Source organism: Rattus norvegicus, chromosome 12 (assembly GCF_036323735.1).
Source record: "Rattus norvegicus strain BN/NHsdMcwi chromosome 12, GRCr8, whole genome shotgun sequence".
Taxonomy (NCBI): Eukaryota; Metazoa; Chordata; class Mammalia; order Rodentia; family Muridae; genus Rattus; species Rattus norvegicus.
In genome coordinates, this window is record NC_086030.1 from 47,597,390 (window position 1) to 47,615,026 (window position 17,637).

Below are 17,637 nucleotides of genomic sequence, written 5' to 3' on the forward strand. Positions count from 1 at the left end.
GCCTGTCTTGATTTTAAGAACTCAGATCGGTGCTATTGAAGACATTCAAACTGTGCAGCCAGAGCCGTCCATCGCCTCTATTTTCTGCCTCTTGGGAAGCTAAAACTCTACCCAGTGAACAAGAACTTCACAGACTCAGGTTCTCCTACCCCAGGCTCCATCAATCAAGCTCTTGCTATGTAGCCCAGATTGGCCTCAGCCATCCTAGGGCTGGGACTGCACACCTTGTTCTGCCAGCTCTTTGTGTGTGTGGGCTATGCAAGCCGGAGGTCGACCTCAGGAGTTCCTCAGGGTCATCCACCTTGTTTTTCAGTAGGATCTCCCACTAACTCACCAAGTAGGCTAGGCTGGCTGGCTAGTGAACCCCAGGGATCTGCCTTACTCAGTACCGAGATCATGAGTGTGTGGAACCACAGCGGGGATTTTTTTTTTCTTTTTTCCAGAGCTGGGGACCGAACCCAGGGCCTTGCGCTTGCTAGGCAAGCGCTCTACCACTGAGCTAAATCCCCAACCCCCATTGCGGGGATTTTTTAAAAAATCTGGATTCTGGTGGCTGAACTCAGGGCCACGGGTTTACGGACAGGCACTTTACCAAACTGAGCCATCTCCGAAGCCAGGCCCCTCAACCCGAGCTTGTAAGAGCACGCGCTAAGCGCCAGGTGTTAGCCCTGTAGACCAGACGCAGGGTCCTCTACCTCTTGATGAAGAACCCGGAGCTCTTACCTAATCCGTGCCGGGGGCAAGATTTTTATTTGGGTGTCCATGTAGCTGTCAGTCACCAGCCTCCTAGTCCAAGCCACAGGATCTTTTGCATGGGAGCCTCAGTTTCCCAGTCTGTGAGATGGAGCTGGGTGAGCAAGGAGACTGCTGAAGGCTCTTTTCCTCTGTCCCCGTGGAACAAGTCGGCCTCTTGGATCCATGCCTTGGTTCAGCCCCAGCTTCAGGTGTGAAAGGCCTGAGCAGCAGGCTTCCCGTCAGGAAGGTAAGGGGGCAGCGGGCACATCCCTGCCAGACAGCTGCCAGCTCACTCTGTTGGAGACCACGGCCACCCAAATAGCGACGTTCTTTCCCCACCCCGAGGCAGCAGCTTGTGGAGGCCCACCCTCCTCTCTCAGCGTGTTTCCCATCTGAAAGCCCGCCCAGCTCACACCTCAGGCTCAGCTAAAAAGAGGTTTTTACTTGTCGATGCCACCCCGCTACAGCTACAAACAGGCAACTTAATGAGTGAGTTAGCTATTAAGATTTAAGTTGTTTCGCTATGCTGGGTTGAAGGCATGGCTTTTGTTTAGGCCCCTTCAATCCTTCTTCCCTCCCCCACGCTCCCACCAATACCCCTACCCCGCCCCGGCCGGCCTGCTGTTTGCCCAGGGCAGGCTGAGCTAGAACCACAAGGACCTCCCAAGGCTCACCATGGCCGTCCCCCCAGCTTAGGAAAAGGAACCGTGATGTTAGGGGCTCTGTGAAGACCTGGTGCCCCTAGCATCTTCCGGATGATGGCTAGGTGGAGCTTCAGAGTGGAGACTCTGAGGTCCAGAAGCGGCTTAGTGGGTAGAGTGTGGGTGGGTGGCAGGGAGTCCTCTACAGTCCGCTACGTGCCTCGCGGGCTAGCCTTGACGGGTGTGAGCTGTCCGGCAAGCGGGCTCCCGGACTGGGCAGGCGATGGCCTGGGCGCAGGAACTAGGGATGAATGGAAGAGCGAGGCACCGAGCCAGGAGGCGGCGCGCAGGCCGGGGAGGACCCTGGGGTGGGCGGGCGCGGGTGGGCGGGACCCCGCGGGGTGGCGGGGCCGAAGCGCAACGGGAGGAGGACGCGGCGGGATCAGGAAGCGGCTGCGCTGCGCCCGCGTCCCAAGGTAAGTGGGGCCGCTCCGGGGAAGGGGTCCGCGAGGTCCTGGCGACCCCTCCCAATGACCGGGTTCGAGGCTCGCGGTCCCCGCCGCGCGCGGGATAGCGGGAGGTGACGCCACCACGAAGGTCACCTGTGGATTGGGCGCCTACCCGAGCCTGGGGGAGTGCAGATCTAGGTCACCTAGACCCGAGTCCGGAAACCGAAGGCCAGGGACCCCCACCTGCCTGGGACCAGCTCCACCTAGGGTTCGTGGCAGGGATGGGCTCAGGGGAGGGAACTGCAAGCCCGCAGCTTCCAGGGCCGCTTCTTGGAGCTTCTGAGAAATGGCTCGGTAGGAAAGGGTGCAAATCTTTAACGTAAGCATCACCCTGGAGACTCGAGGTGGCCGCCTAGATTTCCAGATTTCCACACTCCCCACTTTACCGAAAATCCAACTTCAGACTCCCTTGAGGCTGTCTTCCATTCCAGAAGGGCCCAGCCCGGCCGTTCCCCGTGCCCTGTGTAGATGAAGAAACCCTAGCTTGGGGAAAGGATGGAGCCTAGTGGTTTGAAACGTGGGGGCTGGCTGGCTGCTCATCGGCCATGCTCTCCCCAAGTGCGGCACGCAGCCTGGGTTAGGAAGTGCTAAGGAATGAAGTCTGGCTCCTCCACTGGGGCTGGGGAGGGGGTGGCGTGAACCTTGAACTTCTGAGCACGTGCCACTTGTGATCTTTGTTCAAGGAGGTAAGAAACCCTGGCAGAGCTGAGCTCGGCTGCCTTGGCGGTTGGCCATGTGGGGACAGCTCAGATCTGGTGCTGCCCAAGGTGAGGTGCCTGCCAGGCCCGGGTCCTGTCAGTCACCACCAGGCTAGGAGTGCAGTCTGGGTGGGCTCCTGGCATGCTTTGCCCTCCTCTGCGGTGTGACCTTGGCCTAGTCGCCTAGCTGCCTGAACTTCAGTTCTTCCTCTCCGATGTTGTTATGGAAACGCATCGTGGGGCTGTTGGGGGACCCCCTGGAGGAGTTTGTCACAGCAGTTTGAGCTGGCCATTCTGTTTCCACACTGTCTTGATAGAGAATAGGAAAAGGCCATTTTAATGCCTTCCTCCTGTATGCTATAGAGAAGACCAGGGGAGACCCCCTCCTTCTTGATTTTTTGGAAGTCTCTGTGAACAGGGACTCCCTAAAAAGAGGCAAGCATACAGGGCTAGGGATTTAGCTCAGTGGTAGAGCGCTTACCTAGGAAGCACAAGGCCCTGGGTTCGGTCCCCAGCTCCGGAAAAAAAGAACCAAAAAAAAAAAAAAAAAAAAGAGGCAAGCATGCCTCTTGGCTTTGCTGTGGCTCATTTTGAAGCCATAAGGGATGGTGGCATCGGAGGGCGTTTGCATGAGATTCACTGGAGAGAGGGGTCTGAGATGTACTGGAGGATTTCTCTGAACCCTGAGAAGGTACCTGGACTTCTGGGGAAATCCAGATGCCTCCATCCCCTCCTGGGTCTCACCTGCTTCCCTGTCCCCAGTAGGGGCTCTTCAGAAGCCACAGGATGCTGGTTCCTCAGATTGGCCCAGTTATAGTCTGAGGAGTGTCCCTCCCACAGCTGTGGCTCTCTGGCGGGCAGCACTGTCTCATGGGAAGGAAGGGCTACCAGGATGCACTCAGATGGTCGACGTCGTTAAATGCAGAAAAGAAGGGCTGAGGGAGGAAGACAGACCCAGAAGGGATCAAGGTGCCTTCCATCAAGGTGGAGACTGGGCTGTACCTCGAAGAAGAAATGCAGAACCAGGGGAGAGGGTATCAGGAGGGACTGGCACTAGCTAAGGCGTGTCTTGCCTATTCCTCGCTGGGGGCTGTAGGGTGTGGGGAGCAGAGAAACTTCCGTTTGTCCAGAGTGTGTGAGCCAGGCCAAAGCCAACTTGGAAGTCCCAAAAGTTGTTGGGGGGGGTTGGCGGGTGGGGGATCTGGGGGAGGAGGGCACTACCTTTGTTTGTGTGGTATAGCGAGATCCTGTTAGCTGTAGAGTGGACGCATTGCAGGGTATGGCTTGGGAAACTCAGAGGTCCCCAGGCTGGGGAGACAGGGTAATATCAGGAAACCCGAGGCCTCACTGGGCTACACCCCAACCCTTGAGCAAATGTTTTCAGAGGCTCATAGTGTTTTTGTATACCCAGGGGAGGGGGTCTGTAAGACTAGGCATTTGGGGCTGGAGAGATGGCTCAGCGGTTAAGAGCACTGACTGCTCTTTCAGAGGTCTTGAGTTCAATTCCCAGCAACCACATGGTGGTTCACAGCCATCTGTAATGGGATGTTCTCTTCTGAAGTATCCGAAGAGAACTACAGTGTATAACATATAAAAAAAAAAAAAGAGTAGGCATCTCTTATGGGCCTTGGCCCTGCTTCCTGCCTCAGTTTCTCCCTGTTTGACTGTTGGGGAGAACATCCGTTCTTTCTCCAACAGGACCCAGGAGATGGGTTCCTATCTGTTACAGGATCTGGGGATCTGAGAGAACATTTGTTTCATGCCACAGGGCCTCTAGAATGTTCCACCTCACTGACTGGGAGCACCTGTTAAAGATTAATTCTGATCTCTGGAGATCCTTGTGGCCCTGGGCCCCCGACGTAGCTAGTGCAGTGAGCTCTGGGTACAGATGCAGTCTGCCTTGGTCCTCCCTGGGCTGCCTTACCAGTTACTAGGGTACAAGAATGGACTGAGTACTTTTTATGTCCTAGGTGCTAGGGTAAATGCTCTCAGTACATTCAGGTAACAAAGCTTGGATCCATTATTCAGAGGGAAGGACTGAGGTCTGCAGGGTGAAGTCATTTCCCTCAGCTCTGAATGGGCTACTCAAGTCTTAATGGTTTGATTCCCAAATCCATGACCTTAATCTGTGCGGTGGCCTGTCCCCATTTATTGTGACTCTTTTGGTGGTGGTGGTGGTGGGGTGACCTGAGACTTGAGGAAGAGGTCCTACAACCATCAGGGAAAGGTGGGCTGCTTCAGAACACCTAAGCCTGCTGCTTTCTGCCGGGAGTTTAGGGTGGTTGCCAGGTGTTTCCAAGCCTCATTTTCCTTGTCTGTCAAAGGGGCTCTCTCTCAGGTTTGCTCTGCCAGCCTGAGCCCCCGGCCGACAGACCCTGAAGCTTGGGGCTCCTACCTCACCCGGGTTCTCCAGGGCATGCTTCCTGGAATCCTGGGCGCCCTCCATGCCAAGCGTTGGGCAAAGCTAGACTTGCATTGAAGGGAGGATGGAGCCTTCCAGCCACAGGGCAGCACTTCACAGTGGCCGAGGGCCAGGAGCCCTCAACCTTTCCCGCTCTCCTGGCTTAACACTTAGAAGTGTTTGAGCCCCAGCTGGCTCCCAGGGAGTGGATTGTCCACCCAGCCTCAGTTTCCCCATCTGCGCATCGGAGTAAGTACTCCCATGCTTTGTGGAGTCGCTGTGGATGTGTCCAGTTCAGTCGGCCTCTGTCGCCTGGTCACGTGTGACAGCCTCGTTCCCACTGGGGACACCTTACATCTGAGGTGTCCATCACAGGAAGGGAAAAAGGTAAGGCCGTGGCTCCCGACCTTCCTAGCACATAGCGCTGCGACCCGACCTTCCTAGCACATAGCGCTGCGACCCGACCTTCCTAGCACATAGCGCTGCGACCCTTTAATACAGTTCCTCAGGGTGTGGCGATCTCATTGCTAATTCATCACTGTAACTTTGCTACTGTTATGAGTTGGAATGTAAATATCTGATATGTGATCCCTGTGGGGGTCTCGACCCACGGGTGGAGAACGGCTGGTTTAGAGGACCTGCTTCTTCCTGGCAGAGCTGTGTCTGTCAGGTAAAACTCTTGGTCCCCTCAAGTCCCAGAAAAGCCTGCCACTGGCTTGGCTTTGCCATGAAAGCTGCTGTGTGACTCCAGGAAGTGTCTTTACCTCTCTGTTCCCAGTGTTGTCACCCCTTGGTGTAGATCAGGGAGAGTTCTGCCAGCATCCAAGTTCCTGCCACTCTGGCTTCCACCCCCGTCCTGGCCCTGGGCTTCTTTGCCTTGGGTGCCCTTGGGTCCTGTGCACTGGATGCTGGGTCACTTGGTCCTGTAAGCTGGTCAGGCAGAAAAGCCGGAAGGTCCCTTTGGCTGTGACTCTCACTTCTGTCCCTCCCTCCAGCCCATTTCTGACTATGGCTTCCCCTTTCTGTCCCAGGCCCTGGCCACGCCTAGCTGTGTGAGCCCTGGGAAGTCACCCCACCTCTCTGGTCTTGTTCTCTGATTGGTAAGGCACAGTCCAGGCCAGGCACATGGATGAAGTCAGGATGTTGGAGCTGCCCCAGAAGGTGGAGAGGGAAGGGGGTGGCCAGGCGACTACGGGAATTGTGTCTTCCTTCGGTAGTGAGTAAGGCTGGCTCCCCTCCCCACACGCACACTGTTCTCCCTGCCCTGCACAAAGGGTTCCTTAGTCCCTTGGGCAACTGTTTTTCCTGAGGGTGGAGTGGCCTGGGGTCCACCCGGCTGACTGGACAGATGACTGCCCATGGGCAGGTCTTCCTGTGCTTGTGCATGTGTAAGCACGCATGTGTGAAGGGGCTGGGACCTCGGGCTCTGGGGGGACCCCGGGAGATGAGTGGAAACTGATCTCAGAGCTAACTGCCGGTGGGGACCCACTAGCCTGGCTACCTCCTGGGTCACCTTGACCCAGATAGGGTTCGAGAATGCTTATGAACTGGGAAAGGGAGGGAGGGAGGGACACGTCAGCTTGTGAGGGCCATCAGAACCCCTCTAGAGTACAAGCTCTGACTGAGAGCCAGTAGATGTGTGTGGGCCTAACCGAGCCTCGGTTACCTTATCTGCAGAGGGACTCAGGATAAGTAGAACCCTATGGGTTTGCTGGATCTCATAGGTCAGACAGCCCTACAAATAGTATGTGCTCAATAAACTACCTGTTCGTGGGTAGGAGGGCAGAAGTTGGGTAGGTAGTCACTTGGGTGGAGGCTCTCCTCTGGAGACCAGTCGTCCCTAAGGAGAATGACGATGTGTGTCTCTGACTCTGTCATTATGACACCCACAGCAACCAAGGATCCCACAGCAGGTGCAGAGGTCATTTCCCTCTGAGGCTGAAGGTTGGAGGCCCGGAGCAGGCTAGCTCAGAGGCACGGAACAGTCTAACTGAGAGGGTCCTAGTTACGTAGACTCCAAGCCTGTCAGCCTTTCACCATCCATGATGCCAGCTACCTGGGCATTCCCAGGGGATCACCCTGGACAATCTCAGTCCTTGCCGCTTCTGTCCGGTGCACGCTGAGCTCAGCTGTGTGTGTCTGGGTGTCTCCAGTCCTCTGGTGTGATGTGGGAATCTGGATGCTGCCTGCTTCATAAGGGAGATGAAGAGAGATGCGGCAGGCCCCATCACCCGAAATATCCGGCTCATCCTTTCGTGCCCCCGTGACTCGGTTTACTCCGCTGGGAAGGAGACATGAGTACCTCGCTCGAGGAGTTAGGCTTTAGATAAAAATCTGTGTTAAGGGGTTGGGGATTTAGCTCAGTGGTAGAGCGCTTGCCTAGCAAGCGCAAGGCCCTGGGTTCAGTCCCCAGCTCCGGAAAAAAAAAGAAAAAAAAATCTGTGTTAAGCACTATTTATTTAGTGCCCCTACTGCGTGAGGACAGGGTTCCCAACTGAGTCTCTGCCATGATTCTAGGAAAACCCCTGCGGCTGCGATCAGTGCCCAGGCAGGACTTAGTGTCTGTGCCTCAGGGTCCCTTCCTGTCGAGCCCCATTGCCATGAGGTGTTTAGGCCACTGAGGGTCAAGCTCTGTCCCCCAGCCCAGAGATGGGCAGTCTGATCACCTTTCAGAAGAGCAGAATGGGCAGCACCTCACCTCTCTGGACTCCCCTCCCCCGCTGTAGATTGAGGGGGAAGTTAAATACAGTGACACAGCCACCACCGTTTATTGAGCACTTACTATTTGCCGCACACCATGCAGGACTCAAATGATAGCATTTCACCTTTACGACAGCCCTTGAGAGAGGGGATACTACGTTGGTAGTGCTGGGGGTAAAACCCGGGGCTTTGCACGTGCCAACCAAGTGTCCAGTGCCACCGGTACATCCCCGGCTCTCGGTGTCCCGAGATAAGATCTTCTTCAGTTTGGCTTTATTTATTTTTTAAATATTTATTTATTTTTATGTATATGAGTACACTGTCACTGTCTTCAGACACACCAGAAGAGGACATCAGGTCCCATTAGAGATGGTTGTGGTTGCTGGGAATTGAACTCAGGACCTTGGGAAGAGCAGTTAGTGCTCCTAACCGCTGAGCCATCTCTCCAGCCCTCAGTTTGGCTTTAGACTTAAGGATCCACCTCCCAAGTGCTAGGATGACAGGTGAATGCTACCACATCTGCAGTATAATTTAAAGCAGGGAAATGACACACCAAATAATTATAGAACAAAGATAGGAACAATCGTTCCTAGAAGGTAGGAAGTTTTACCCCCATTTTATGGATGCAAAAACTGAGTCCCAGATGGGAGGTGTGACCCCCAGTGACAGGAGAGAGGCAGGCAGGATAGATTGGGCCATATCTTGAGGCTGTAAAACCCTTTCCAGACTTCTCTGTGGCCTGGGACCTTCCCCAGGACAGTAGCTGGTTCAGAGAAGGAGACCTCCAGACTTGGGACATCCCTCCATCCCCACCATTCCCAAGCTGGATGTTGGCTTTGGTGGGGGCATGGAGAACACAGAGCCTTCTAGAGTAGAGACGTCCCGTCTCTGTGTGCCAGGCCCTGTGCTGAGGCAGGGGGATGGCTATGACTATCAGGGTCACTGAGCAGGGCAGGGTCACTTAGCTGTGATCCCATAGCACCCGCTGGGGCTTTGAAAATGGACAGCCCGGTGGGTTTCTAGTTGTGCCAGCTGAATGAACGTCACCAGAAACTCCAGGGTTGTGTTCTCACCCCGCAAGGAAATGGAGTCTCACAGGATGTGACTTTTAATGTCTGAACAGCCACACCTTTCTACTAAGTCACTCGGTTTCTAGTCAGGCCAGCCCTCCAGACCTGGGGTCTTTTGCAGATGTCCCCACCCCAGGGAGAGTTCCTAAGGGTATTTCTGGGATGTGGGCCAGCCTTCTGAGGCTTATGAGAAAACCAAGTGACTTAAGTGGCCACGTTGGCCTTGCACTCTTTGGGGCTAGTGAGTCACTCCAGCCGTGTCCTGCTTGGACAGTGTGAGCATCGAAGGGGACACCCTCCAGGTGGAGGGACCTGGCAGGACACTGGAGCTCTGTCTGCTCTGGACAGACAGCCACTGTGCAGCAACCAGGAAGTGGGCTGGGCTGAGACAGACTAGGTAAATACCAGCAGGGAGGGCCCTTCATGGCGTGATGCGCCCTGCTGCCTCCTGCCAGGGGCTTGGGGGCTATGGGCAGCCACATCCTGGCAGGCAGCAGGTCCCACTCTGCCAAGGGACTGAGCTCCCGTTAGTTGCTCTGAGGTGGCTGCCGGAGTCCACCTCCCAAGAGGAATCCAGCCACTCAGCTTCCCTGACAGTCTCAGTTTCCCGGCTTTTCCTGTATGCCCTAGTAATAATAACTTGAGGGTGGCATTAAAAGCTCAGATACCAGCCTGGCCTTATCCAGCATCTACCGGTTGTGCAAGTCTGTCTCACCTAACTCTTGTGACAGTGCCCTGGTGAGGATGCCAGTCAGCTGTAACCCAGGCCTGGGCACTTCTGATCTAGAATCATAGAGTCCCACAGCTTCCTCTTGTCCCTCCCTTCCTGAGTCTTCTTATCCTTGTAAAATAGCCATCAAAGACCCAGTCCTGGCCAGGCTTAGTGCATCAAGTGCTTGCCTAGCTTGGCCACATGAAGCCCTAAGTTTAATCCCTAACAATGTCTACACTGGCTATGGTGGTACAAGCCTGTAACCCCAGTACCCAGGGGGTGTAGAGACAGGAGGACCAGAAGTCCTCGGATACACAGCAAGGCCAGGGCCAGTTTGACATGCACAAGCCCTGTCTCAAAAGAAAAACCCAGTTCCTGTGCTGGTGTGTTGCCCTGCTTCTGGGAGCTGGGGAGTGGTGGTACAGCTTCTCTTCTTGATCTTAGCTTCCTCATCTGGAAGGCCTGGTACCACACAGCTGGTACCTTGTCTGGAACCCGTTAACTTCCATCCCATCCTTCTACCCTGCCCCCCAGGACTGAACCAGATAGCTAGTTTATTGGAGGCTCCCACAGGAGCCAGGGTTCCCACAGTCCTCAGTGTGCCCGCATTCTCCACATTCTACCTTTTAGCCACTCCAGGTAGGGAGCTCTGGTCCTCCACCTTGCTCCTCCAGACCCCACCCCCAGGGCTGGTGCTCCCCTGCCCTGCACCTGCAGAAACCTCAGGGGTCCCTGGTGCTCCCACATGGTGTTCAGTCCTGGCAGAATGGTGACTCTGAATGAATGCCCTCCTCAGGGGCGTAGGATTTGGAAGGGGATGAGGAGGTGATGTATAACGATGTGAAATGTGTCACCTGCCACACTCACTGTGACATCTGCCTGCCCCACTCTCTGTAACACACAGAGTTAGTTTAGAACCAGGGAAAAAATTTCAAAGTACTGTTCTTTTTTTCTTATTTTAAAAATTCATTTATTTTAATATCGAATTAAATTATGTGTGTATAATTTAGAAGTTTTACCTGCATGTGTGTCTGTGCGTCCCATGTGTGCTTGGTGCTCACGGAGGCCAGAAGAGGGTATCAGTTGTGAGCTAGCTGCCATGTGGAGGCTGGGACGTCAACCTGGGTCCCCTGGAAGAGCAGCCATTTCTCCAGCCTCTCCACCCCGCTTTGAGACAGGGTCTCTCTTAAGTAGTTCTGGCAGAGTCGGAACTCACTGCATAAACCAGACTGTTACCAAACTCAAAAAGATGCCTTCCCACCTCTTCCCCCTGAGTAGTGGATTGAAGCAGATGACCTCAGCAAAGACTGGACAATAGAGGCCACCAGCCTGTCCACCCACACTAGAGTTTCCTGTTTCCATTCCTTTTTGTCTACCCCGGGGCAATGCATACATATGGTGGTCAATAATTGCCCACTTAGAACGTGTTGATCCAGAAGGAAGGACCTGAGGAAAACCAGCGCCCTGCTCCCCTCCCCAGGAGTAGAGATGTCTTGCTTGCCCAAACCTGCCCCTGGGTTTAAGCAGCTTTCTTTGCTCACGTAATGAGGTCGGCATCTGATAGACTTGTGCCAAGGTTTCCACGAGTCCTGGCAAAGCCCTTCGAGTGAAGAGGATGTCCCCCACCCCTCCTTCCTCCCTGTGTGTGCAAAGGGGACAATGGCGAGAGAGCCCTCTGATCGCACTGTACTGCATCCTGGGCACCCTTTGCTGTTTACTGAGGCGGCCTCAGTCAGGTGCCAGATTACCTGGTAACTTCTGCCCGAGAACAGGCGCAGAAACAAAGGCTCCCAGAGGCTGGTGAACTTTGAGGCTGTTCAGAGGGCCCAGAATCTGATCTGCAGAATGTATGATGTCAGCACGCAACCTCTTGCCACGCCCCACTGGCCAAGGGATCATGACCGTGGAGCATATGATCTTGGACCATGTCTGGGCCTCTGTGGACAGAGAGGAAGGCAGAGAGACCTTGCCTGGGACCTGGGTCCCACTGACATCCCACATTGCTTCCCTGGGCCACTCCTGAGCTCCTGGGGACTATACCACCGGCTAACTCTGCTGACTGACTAGTTTGTTGTCTCCCAAGGAGGGATTGCTACTGAATTTGCTCCTGATGGTATCCCTGGTTAGACACAGGCCTGGCATACAGTAGGTGTTCAGGAGAGTTTTGTAGAGTAGGTGAGTGGACAAGTCCTGCAATTTGTATGCTCCCTGAATCCATTCTGTTGAAACTGCTCCCTGTGTGGATGCCAGTTTACCACATAGATTTCTGGGGGACAGGTTTCACTTTGTAGCCCAGGCTGGCCCTTCTTACCTTTTCCTCCTTAATTCTGGAACTGAAGATGTGCAGCTCACACTTGGCTTCGATTGATGAATAGGCTTTGTTTCCCTTACACTTTTCTGAGACCCATCTTCTTAAATTCACCATGTAGCAGAGGATGGTCTTGAACATCTGAGTTCCCTGCCTGTCTCCCAAATGCTGGGATTGTAGGCCTGTATCACCCTGTCTGACTGATACATAGTTTTTGTTTTTCTTTTTTTTGTTTGTTTTTTTAAACAGGGTAGGGACACTTGAGACTAAAATATTTGGCAACTGTTGCTTTAAGTGAACTTTCCTGTGGGGATGTTGTGTGAGGGCATCTTCCTTCACATGCAGCTTATCCCAGACCCTCTCCCATAGGGGTAGCAGCAAACCATGCTGGCACGTGTGTGAATATGGAGAAAGAAACAGAACACAGTAGAGGAGACACTGCCCCATCCCCACCTCTCTCCTGCGGGGGCCCTCCCTGCTTGGCTGGCACAGGCTCGGAATGTGTAATAACAGCCTTCAGGGCAAATTAGAACAGGGAGTGAACTCTTCCTGGCCACAGAAAAAGAGCGGGCACGAGGGGAAGAAAGATTGTATGTGAGCGCCTGCGCGCAACCAATGGGAGAAAGATCTTCTCGGGACCCTTTTCAAAGTCATATGCTCCCTGGGTGGTCTTATTTTCCTCAGCTGTGAAGTGGGAACAGTTTTGCTCCTCACCGTCTGAAGGATTTGAGTGAGGCTGAGGCTGGAGGGGCGTGGCCAACTTTCCCAGGGGCCTTAGGGCAATGGGAGGCGGGGAGAGTGAGGACCCCAGTCTGAGTCTGTATCACAGTGTACTGTATACAAGAAGCAACATTGTCAGTGGGGTTGTGCCCTGGAGACATGTGACCTACTTTCTGTCACCAGTGTCCTACTCTGCAGGATGCTGTTTCCGACCTCCCTTCCACAGGTAAAGAATGTGAGACTCTGGGAGTAGAGGCCCTGGTGATAAGCTCCCCCTCCCTGAGCTCTTCTGGCTCAGCTTGGCTCTCTTCTCCAGGTCCTTCCTAGAGGGACCGGGAAGCCAGAGCTCTGCAGCTCACCGAGTTTGAGCCTTGGCTTTGCCACTAGCCTGTGTGGCCTCAGGCAGCTTCTTTCAGGACTCTGAGCCTCTGAGGTTTCCTCATCCCTAACAGGGTAATTGCAGCAGCGCTACCCCACAGGACAGGGTTTGTCAGCCTCTGCCCTATTGGCTTTTTGGGCTGCCTCTTTGCATTTTACCCTGGGTATTGAATGAGGAGGGTTCATGGTGTCCTGGCCTGGACCCACTAGGTGTCACTGGCTTGTACAGTAGGGCTACATGTGTCACTGAGCATAGCTCTGTGACCCTGATCATCATTTCAGGATTGGCTGAGAGCACATGTGTGTGTGTGTGTGTGTGTGTGTGTGTGTGTGTGTGTGAGAGAGAGAGAGAGAGAGAGAGAGAGAGACAGACAGACAGACAGACAGACAATGCAGTAAGCACTCTCTACGCCCAACAATGATGGCTGATTTATTTTGTAATTATTTCAACATGACCAGAGCTAATCATCATTATTGTGGACATGTCAAGGTCATGTGGTATGACCAGGACTAGCTCCCTCCAGGTGTCCTCACTTGGGGTCCCCAGGAACCTGGATGTTGTCCAGTGTTGGGGGAGGAGAAAAGACTTGATGGCAGCTTCCTCGAGGTACTTGCGGTGCCTGGGAGAGGGCCACAGGGCTGCTCTGGCCAGGGGTGTAACAGCCAGCTGTGTTGGTCACACTGAAGGCACATAGCCCACAATTGCCTCTCTAACAGCCAGCTATGTTGGTCACACTGAAGGCACATGGCCCACAATTGACTTTCTCCCGAACTCAGGTCCCCGTGAGATAGGCACAGTGTGTTTGGAAGGATGCTTTTAGTAGCTGGGCCCCGAGCACCCCTCCCCCACCATGCACACACTCTGTTCTACAGAGCAGAGGCCAGAATCACAGGGTCCCATTGGAGTGCAGATAGCAGATGGAGAGGACCTGTGGTCTCAAGAGGGGCCTTGAGTAGCTCTGAGAAGTGCTTCACATACCTGGGAGACCCCCAGGTGTGGCTACCTCAAGGTGAGAAAACCATGGCCCAGGAGGGAGAAATCTGACTAGACTCAGCCTCATTCCTCCTGCTGCAGGTCCGAGGATGCTGTTCTTTCTAGAGCCCATTTTCCGGAGGGGAACACAGAGGCTCTGACCCTTCAGTGTCTCACCCTCAAGCACACTCTCTGTGTAAACAGCAAAGCTGGAATTAGAACTGAAGGCCAAGTGACTCCAAAATCCCTCCCCCCCTCCTTGCTGGCATCAAGAGAGGAGCCACCCCACCCCCCCACCCCCGGCAGGCGCTCCTCCCCATCTGCCCATAAGGGAGGCCCCTTGCCCTGTTCCCACCTGGGCAAACCTTTCCTGGCAGTTTCAAAGCAAACATGGTGGGTATCAGTTTGTTGGTTTTCTTCTTGTGGGGCCTAAGGAGGAGGCACTCACAAACTCCTGCGCCCACTGGCAAGGGAAAAACATTCCAGGACACCCAGGGCCTAGCCGCCCAGGGCCCTGTCCTGCTGGCTCTAGGTGAATGAGCCCTGGGCCTGAAAACCGAAAAATCTTGTCTTCGCACGGCATGCGTCTGTTCCTGGAAACCTCGGTTTCCTCACTTGAGAAATGGGTACAAAGAGCACTGTTGTCTCTGCTCTTCCATCCCGTGGGGACTTAGGATGAATGTGTTCCCTGCCTGGCAGTTAATCTAGGAAAGAGAGAGAGAGCTGAGGGGTAGAGGAGGGTTCTCAGAGCAGGGGACAGTTGGGTACACGGTAGGCAGGAGCCAGTCAGGCTGAGGGGAGAGTGATACTTAGCTCCAACATCAATTTAAATGTCTCTGTTACAGAACCGGAAGCTGGGGAATTACGATGCCGTGGGGACCACCGCCCTGTACGGTGCCATGGCTGCTCAGAACGCCTACTGGTCAAGGGGGCACTTGTAGGCATTCTGGGCACTGCCCTGCGTCTCAGTCATTTTTCCTACGAAGCCTTGTCTCCCCATCTCATAGATGAGAAGACTGAGGCTGGGATGTGCTGACTGGCTCAGTGTCACACTGGCTGTAAAGCAGGGTCAGAGGGGTCAGTATCCTGGCTTAGAGCTGTCTCCCAGACCTTCTCATGCAGCTAGTGTCAGGGTAGCTGGGCCGGAGGCAGACCCATGTCTCCTGGTTCCTGAAAGAGGTCCCTGTTGTGGCTCCTGCCTGGGGCTGGCTGCCGACCACATCTGGGAGTGGCTGTCTCAGCCCCTGTCATTACAACGGCGGCTTTGAAGCAACTGGCAACAGTGCTGTTTGCCCACGTGGGAGGGGGCTTCCTGAAGCCTCAACCCTGGCCAGGCTCCGCCTGACCCCCGCCTTAGTCCCCAGCGTGCTTACCACCCTCCCCCTTTACTTCCCAGCAGGCCGAGAAGTCCAAACAGATCTGCTCAGGGTCCAGTATGGCAGATCCTGGTGATGGCCCCCGTGCAGCGCCTGGGGATGTGGCTGAGCCCCCTGGAGACGAGAGTGGCACTTCTGGTGGGGAGGCCTTCCCCCTCTCTTCCCTGGCCAACCTGTTTGAGGGAGAGGAAGGCTCCTCTTCTCTTTCACCAGTGGATGCTAGCCGCCCTGCTGGCCCCGGGGATGGACGTCCAAACCTGCGTATGAAGTTCCAGGGCGCTTTCCGCAAGGGGGTTCCCAACCCCATTGACCTGCTGGAGTCCACCCTGTATGAGTCCTCAGTAGTGCCTGGGCCCAAGAAAGCGCCCATGGATTCGTTGTTCGACTATGGCACTTACCGGCACCACCCCAGTGACAACAAGAGATGGAGGAGGAAGGTCGTAGAGTGAGTATTCCTGGATGTCTGGTTGGCGGTCTCTCGTATTGACTCCATCACATGTCCATTCACCCATCCTCTATCCACCACCCCGCCCATCCATCATCCACCCATCCATTCATCCATCATCCATTCATCATCCATCATCCATCCATCCATCTTCCATCCATCCATCATCCATCGTCCATCCATCATCCATCCATCCATTCATCCATCATCCATTCATCATCCATCATCTGTCATCCATCCATCCATCATCCATCCATCCATCATCCATCCATCATCCATCCTTCATCCATCCTTCATCCATCCTTCATCCATCCTTCATCCATCATCCATCATCTGTCATCCATCCATCATCCATCCATCATCCATCCATCCATCATCCATCCACCATCCATCCATCATCATCCATCCATCATCATCCATCCATCATCATCCATCCATCATCATCCATCCATCATCCATCATCCATCATCCATCCATCATCCATCCATCATCCATCATCCATCATCCATCCATCCATCCATCATCCATCATCCACCATCCATCATCCATCCATCATCCATCCATCATCCATCATCCATCATCCACCATCCATCATCCATCCATCATCCATAATCCATCCATCATCCATCATCCATCATCCATCATCCATCCATCATCCATCCATCATCCATCCATCATCCATCATCCATCATCCATCCATCCATCCATCCATCATCCATCATCCATCATCCACCATCCATCATCCATCCATCATCCATCATCCATCATCCATCATCCATCATCCATCCATCATCCATCCATCATCCATCCATCACCCATCATCCATCATCATCCATCCATCATCATCCATCCATCATCCATCATCCATCATCCATCCATCATCCATCCATCATCCATCATCCATCATCCATCCATCCATCCATCATCCATCCATCATCCATCATCCATCATCCATCCATCATCCATCATCCATCCATCATCCATCCATCATCCATCATCCATCATCCATCCATCCATCCATCATCCATCATCCACCATCCATCATCCATCCATCATCCATCCATCATCCATCCATCATCCATCATCCATCATCCACCATCCATCATCCATCCATCATCCATCATCCATCCATCATCCATCCATCATCATCCATCCATCATCCATCATCCATCATCCATCCATCATCCATCCATCATCCATCATCCATCCATCCATCCATCCATCATCCATCATCCATCATCCACCATCCATCATCCATCCATCATCCATCCATCATCCATCATCCATCCATCATCCACCATCCATCATCCATCCATCATCCATCCATCATCCATCATCCATCCATCATCCACCATCCATCATCCATCCATCATCCATCCATCATCCATCATCCATCATCCATCCATCATCCATCCATCATCCATCATCCATCATCCATCATCCATCCATCATCCATCCATCATCCATCATCCATCCATCATCATCCATCCATCCATCCATCATCCATCATCCATCCATCCACTCACACACTATATATCTATCATTATTCATCCATCCTTTCATTCATCCATTATTTATCCATCTATTCACCCACTCATCCATCTACCCTCTATCATCCATTTATCCCTCCATTCATCATTTCCCCATTCATCTGCTTGATTATCTTTCTATGTCTTTGTCACCCACCCTCCAACCATCCATTAGTACACCCATCATCTTTCTACCTCCTGTCTGTCACACACCCATACATCCATCTACCCATTCTTCATCTATCCATCTGTGACCTACCCACATATACGTACATCTATCTACTAATATAACTACCCACCTGTCCACACACACACACACACACACACACACACACACACACACACACACACTTCCAGCTGTCCTGGAACTCGCTCTCTACACCGGGCTGACTTTGAACTCACGGAGGTCCTCCTTCCTCTGCTTCCCACATGCTGGGATTAG

The 17,637-nt window shown here is 53.6% G+C and overlaps 1 protein-coding gene across 2 annotated transcripts in view; it reads left to right on the forward strand.

Moving 5' to 3' along the window:
* Nucleotides 1–1,771: 1,771 nt before the first annotated feature.
* Nucleotides 1,772–17,637, forward strand: part of Trpv4 (transient receptor potential cation channel, subfamily V, member 4) — a 38,983-nt gene continuing 23,117 nt past the window's right edge. Inside the window, exons 1-2 of one of the 2 annotated variants that reach the window (XM_006249466.3) lie at nucleotides 1,772–1,852; nucleotides 15,245–15,666. In XM_006249466.3, coding sequence (XP_006249528.1) covers nucleotides 15,281–15,666 — 386 coding nt within the window. In that variant the 5' untranslated portion in view covers nucleotides 1,772–1,852; nucleotides 15,245–15,280. Of the gene's footprint in view, nucleotides 1,853–15,241; nucleotides 15,667–17,637 lie in introns of both variants that reach the window. The other variant, NM_023970.1, reaches the window with a different exon arrangement.